The 6,250-nt window shown below is 34.9% G+C and overlaps 1 protein-coding gene across 1 annotated transcript; it reads left to right on the forward strand.

Annotated features, from left to right (window-relative positions):
• On the forward strand, nt 1–3,873 carry LOC129575116 (spore coat protein SP96-like). The gene is made up of 4 exons (XM_055458044.1): nt 1–52; nt 258–692; nt 1,548–1,604; nt 3,691–3,873. The coding sequence occupies exons 1-4, from the start codon at nt 5–7 to the stop codon at nt 3,871–3,873; spliced, it is 723 nt and encodes a 240-aa protein (XP_055314019.1). The 5' UTR covers nt 1–4.
• Nucleotides 3,874–6,250: the final 2,377 nt, after the last annotated feature.

A 6,250-nucleotide genomic window follows, 5' to 3' on the forward strand; every position in this document is an offset into this window, starting at 1 on the left:
AAACATGAGTACATTTCGTGTGTTACTCGTGTTGATTTCATCGGCTTGTGTTGTAAATAAACTTTTCATTTTTCCTTTCAAAATAATAATTAAATTGGTTGGATAATTGGAGTGGAAATCAGTTCGATGCTGTGGTGGATGAGAAAATAACAGCTGAATTAAAAAGGAACACCAAACTGATTTGATTACATTGTTGTTGGCATTGAACAGCGAGAAGAGAATTGCAATTTTCAATGGGTTTTCATTTTGGTTTTCAGATCATTTTGGTGGAGACTACACCAGATCCGGATGCATTTGCCGATCCCGAAGCGATGTACGTTCGAGCATTTGCAGCTGCGCATTCAGATGAATTTCATGCATTTAGAATGCAGCATCGCAGCATATTTGGCATGATGAGGAGCGGTGGCGGAGGTAGCAGTGGAAGTCAAACCAGTGGCAAACGCATCATTATTAGAAGTAGAAAGTGTCAAAAGAAAAAGTGTAAACGCACAACAGCTGCAACGTCTTCCAAGTCATCAACAACAAAGAAGAAGAAAAAGAAGAAGAAGAAGAAATCTTCAACAAAAAAGAAATCTTCAACAAAAAAGAAATCTTCAACAAAAAAGAAATCTTCAACAAAAAAGAAATCTTCAACAAAAAAGAAGAAACGATGTGCATGCCGATGCAAACTACGATGCCCACGAATCAAAACAGTAAGTTGTAGCATCCAGTTTTTAATTCCCAGGTGATATTAAAGCACACAAAATACCAATTTCTTGTTAAAAGAAATTGAAATAAACACACACACAAAACATCATGAAACCATCAAATTTTGAGGCATTGAGTCAAATTTTTATGTCGATGTGCTCTTGATTGTGCTCAACTTCAATTTAACTACGGAAAATTTCAATAATAATTCCATTTTTCTAAACAGTTTTAGATTTGAATCAAATCATCATAATCATCATTAATTGAAAATATTGAGAAGAAAAAATTGAAATCCAATGATTTTTCATGGATCATCGAAAAACCCGTTCGCTGCGTAATCTTCTCAGCGTTAAAAAAACACTCGACCTAAAATCCAACTTTAGCTATTCATCTGTGAATGTGTAGCTATCGTCCCGCTTGGGGTACATGTGCAAATGCATTTTATTCACAGCTCATTTGTTTTAGAACCGAAGCAGCTGCTGGTCATCAGCAACAAAAAATCCACACATTCACCAAGAGCATATTTCGAGTGATTTACATACATTTTCAATTCCAATGGACATAGCATCTTATCGAGTAGAACGGTAGCAATACTATATGTTCGCTCTGTGGCTATTAAAAAAATTTCAGTGAGAGAATTTCTCACTCTAACACTCTGCTGTTAATTTTTAACGATGTCGACGACGACACAATGACGCTATGGATTCTAATAACAAATGCAGTAAATGATCTGCGAATGAAATGCTTATTGTAAATAGACAAAATGGAATATTAGATTTGTACCGTTTGCAAACGGAAAATTTTACCAGTGTCATTGCATTTAATCATTCTAATTGGTTTCAAAATGAACATTTCTGTAGGCATTCACAACGTCAACCACAGCATCAACGGCAAGTACGTCTACAACCGCATCCACTGTAAGTATTGTTCAATTTGTGTTTCGTTACAATTTTCCTAGTCTTCTGTAAGAAGTCATTTGTTACAACATTCCTAATTTGTCTAATTTAATTTGCACTCTGTAATGCAAAACCTGGAACAAAATCTTTTGCACACAAATTCTTTGTTTAGAAGAGAAAATCAGAAAAATGCATTGATTTCGTTGTTCAATGGACAGAACATCATCAAACAAAGACACGACCATTTTGATCCGTTCAACATTATCGAATACACAGGTTCTGTTGCCACCACATTGGAGTTGAATGTGAAGAAAGAACCGAGAGGTACAAATGAGATAAAGGAATTCCAAAAATAAACATTAACCCTTTATATAGTTTCTCTTGTCTGCCGTTCGTACACACAATGAAATTAACAGCAAACAATTGTTGTTGCAACAAATTCGTTTGGAATCCAACAAAAACAACAACCAAATCCATTGTAAAACCTCTTCATTTGAACAACATTGTTGAGCTGAATTCATTTTACATGGACGCGCTCGAGATTTTGTTTTGTTTTCTTTTGGTTGGAAGAAAGAGAGAGAGAGAGAGAGAGAGAGAGAGAGAGAGAAAGAGAGAGAGAGAGAGAGAGAGAGAGAGAGAGAGAGAAAGCGAAAGGGCAAACAGAGAAAAGAAAAAAGAGGAAAGGAAAGCAAAAGAAAAGAATGAATGAAAGGGAAAGAGAGAGAGAATGAAAAGACGAAAAATAGTGAAAGATTTTCATTTCATTTTTGCACGGCCAACGGGTTGCATTTGGTTCGGCCTGCATAGTTTGTAATTGAATTATCGGCTCTTATTTTCCATATAAGCTAATTTTGAAGCCGTAGAAATCGTTCAAGAATATTCTCTACCGACAGAGTCAAAAACACTCGATTTCAACACCTTTAAATGCACTATTGCTGACGAAAAATCGATTTTTTTCATTGCCGCTTTAGAAGAGATTTTGTGGATTATTTTTCTTAGTATTCTTGTTGTTTATTATCCTTGTTTAAGACCGGTATCATTTTTTTTATCGCCAGATAGTTCAAAAATGGACACTGGTGTCTACATTCAAATAAGGAAAATTGATAATTCTTCAAAAAACATCTTTCAAAAAATGGAAAATCCAAATGTACAAATAGAAACCTGGCTTCAATGTGAATGTCTAGATACAGCATTCAACACCACACAGCTGTGTATATGTGTCACAGTTGTTCACTCCACGACGATTCCACACCAAGCGGAACAAAATTCTGATTTCACCTCTCCGATTTCGCTCAAAATTAGTGTATAAACTTCTTATGGCCAAAAACTCGTAAAGCCAAAAAATTAGGGTGACCTTCCCCATCTGATTAAAAATTAGGGTGACTCGTATTTTGCGAAAAAGTGTGGGACAAACTTTCGAAATTTTATGCATGGTTGGATAGATAATAGATGGGGCTACAAAAAATTCTTCTACGACCACCCCATCTGGGCCCATCCAGACCCTCAAATATGGGTTCAAAGTATAAAAAGTGAAATCACAGTTGAATATCGTATTTGAATACTTATTTAAAGTAATCGCGATTCCGCTATGACAACCAAAGCAAATGATGGATCTGCTCTTTTTTTCTAAAGCGGAAAATAAATCCCTAAGTCTGAACATTTCTTTGGGATCCATTCGATTTGGTTAAAAAGCATGTGTCATGTAACGTGACTCACCGGCGAAACTTACATTGTTTTGCTAGTTGGCAAATGTGCCAAAGTACAGAATTGAACTAATCGAAATGTAAGCAGCAGCATACAATCGATTCGACGGCCATAGATAGACGGTACACGAATTCCTCTCTACTATGAAGAAATTATCACAGGCAACCTTTCAACTTGGTGTCAAAGAATACTCTAGAAAAAAGAATCGTTTTTCTTTTTCTATCCGGTCTTTTTCGTATTACGGATTTCTTACGTTCCCTCAATCCCATTCAATTATGTCTTCATTGAGAAGAAGCTGAAAACTTACCGACATCGAGCATCGTTCGTTGAAATAGAAAACGTTGTTTGGGAATGACCAATGTCAAAAGTATCAAAACTCGATTAACTTTGATCATTTTTCCAGGCATCGACGACCAGCACGGCAAGCACAGCATCGACAGCATCTACGACATCTACGGCATCGACAGCATCTACGGCATCGACAGCATCTACGGCATCGACAGCATCTACGGCATCGACAGCATCTACGGCATCGACAGCATCTACGGCATCTACAGCATCTACGCCATCGACGGCAGCTACATAATCGACTCAAACTAATTATTGCACCGTGTTCAAGACTCTTCCATATTGTTCATTCACGATTAATCTTCAAGCAACACTTCTTCATCGACACACATCATCATCATCAGCTGTTGTTATTTTTTAATTTAGCAACTAAAATGAGCACGGATGATTTTAGTGTCAAATCTAATTTTCTGTTCACAATTTTCAACTAAACTATGTTCTGAAATAAAAAAAACTGCACCAAAATCGTTTATAAAATAAAGTAAAGTTTTGCATTGTTTCATCATTTGCATTTTGTTTTGGCAGAAACAATCTGAGAAAAAATCCCGTCTTCGTATTTAAATTCCCATTCCGAGAAGTGGATTCGAAAAGTAAAACAAACTTGTAGGTAATATAATTGAATTTTAATGAATGATATTCGCATTGCAACAATATTTCTGAGCCGGATTAATTTCCATTTTTCGGAATCAAACTTCCAAGAGAGATTTAATTTCATTCCAAAACTTCAACGGCAGTTAAGTTCACATTTCGGAATATTTGTCGGCGGAGGGAAAAGGTTAAAAAGGGTTTCAATCAATTTTTTTCTTCCGGCAATCCAATTAAATTAAATTATTGCGCGTGGCTCTTAAAAGTGGAATTTGAGATGTTCGTCGCTTCCGAAGGGGCCAGTTCATATGATGGGAAGTTTTAAAAATAGATTTATCGTTGGTAGCATTTTAATTCGTTTAGAATTTTTTTTTTTTTTGATAAGTGAGTCAATATGTATTGACAAATGTCACGCACTCTCAATGAGTATCAATATTCCATTTCTCACAAATTCTGAACACAAAATTGTATTAACATCGAAATCTCGTTCGATATTGCCGAGTCAAGTACTCATAGATTACCGGATTATTTCCATCACATTTTAACGCTGATATTACACACGTTTTCTTATATTAGCTTGCTTCGAAGATGCATTCCATCCTATTAAACACGTCGATCGATGTTTGTGCTAGTTCCCTGATTAGTTTGTTATTCAATCAATTTGTTGAAAGTAATCGACGCAAAATTTGTTTATGACTTGTTGTTGGAAATTGGAAACTATCTGCCAAAAGATGTATTACACATTTCATTTTCATCGTTCGTTCAAAGTGTTGGGTTTGCTAATTGATTGCAAATGGAATGAACATGTGATAATTCGCGAAAATGTAAACCTCACCTGGTAAACTGTGGAAATCGGGAAGAAAAAGTTTCTCCTTGAAAATGATGGTCATATTGAAAAAACTTTAGTAACCGGTAAGTGTGAAATATTTAAAAATATTGGAACATTTTTTTAAAATATTCAATAATTTTTTTACCTAATAAAACCAATTTTAAGTCGCTTGAATTTAAAGACAAGAATTTTTCATATTATCAAGTTAATTCCACCTTTCTTCAGAGATTCCGCTATGCAATGCATATGGTAAATGTATAATATATTGTATGAAGCTCATACGATGAACTATGTAATGAAGTAAATTAGTCAAACCGCCAATACGGACCCCTTTTCATGTTTATCAGCATGATGCTATCGCTTTAATCCCCTTCAATCAATCATAAAGATATTTGTGCAACATTAATCAACAATCAACGGTTATCATAAGTCCATGATGGACAATATGATCGTGCAAAAACCTCCGCAAAGATAAATGCGACGAGAGACCGAAGGGTTGTAACAGTGATATGATCGGCACATGAGCACCATCTCTACTGATTGCCGTTATTGCAATGTAAACGAATAGAATGTCTACTTCTTCTTCTTTTTCTCAATATCAATTGCATACGACTTATGGTAACTCTCCGTAATCATTAGAAGTGGCGCTACTTATACGCATCGATTGACTTTTGCATTGGCTCTTATGTACTGTGCGTGCCTTTTGCGAGAGACGAAATGTGAGCTTGAATGTTCATCAAAGGGCAATAACCAGTGATTACAGGATAATAAGGTCGTATACGTTATTACGATTCCAATCGATAAAAGCAATTAAATCCAAAAACAGTTCAAGTATAATAGTTTTTCGAGTCCATTAAGCTGTCAGTGGTTGTATCAAATATGATTTCGATGAATTTTAAACCAAAAAATTACACCAAATCACAATGGCTCATTACGGATCCTCCTTTAAAATTTACAAATCGCCAATAAAAATGACAAAACGGCAATAAAATTGACAAAAAAATTCAATAAAATTGACAACAAATCGAAATAAATGTAACAAAACAAACAATAAAATTAACAATACGTTCAATGAAATTGCCAGATTGAGAAAATAATTTTGACAATATAGGCAATAGAATTGTCAAATTAGAAAATAAATCTGACAAAATGGTTATAAAATTGACATTTTTTGCAATAAATTTGACGTAAATTTATCTAT

Source organism: Sitodiplosis mosellana, unplaced genomic scaffold (assembly GCF_009176505.1).
Source record: "Sitodiplosis mosellana isolate CC-2019 unplaced genomic scaffold, AAFC_SMos_1.0 Smas_scaffold_6166, whole genome shotgun sequence".
NCBI lineage: Eukaryota > Metazoa > Arthropoda > Insecta > Diptera > Cecidomyiidae > Sitodiplosis > Sitodiplosis mosellana.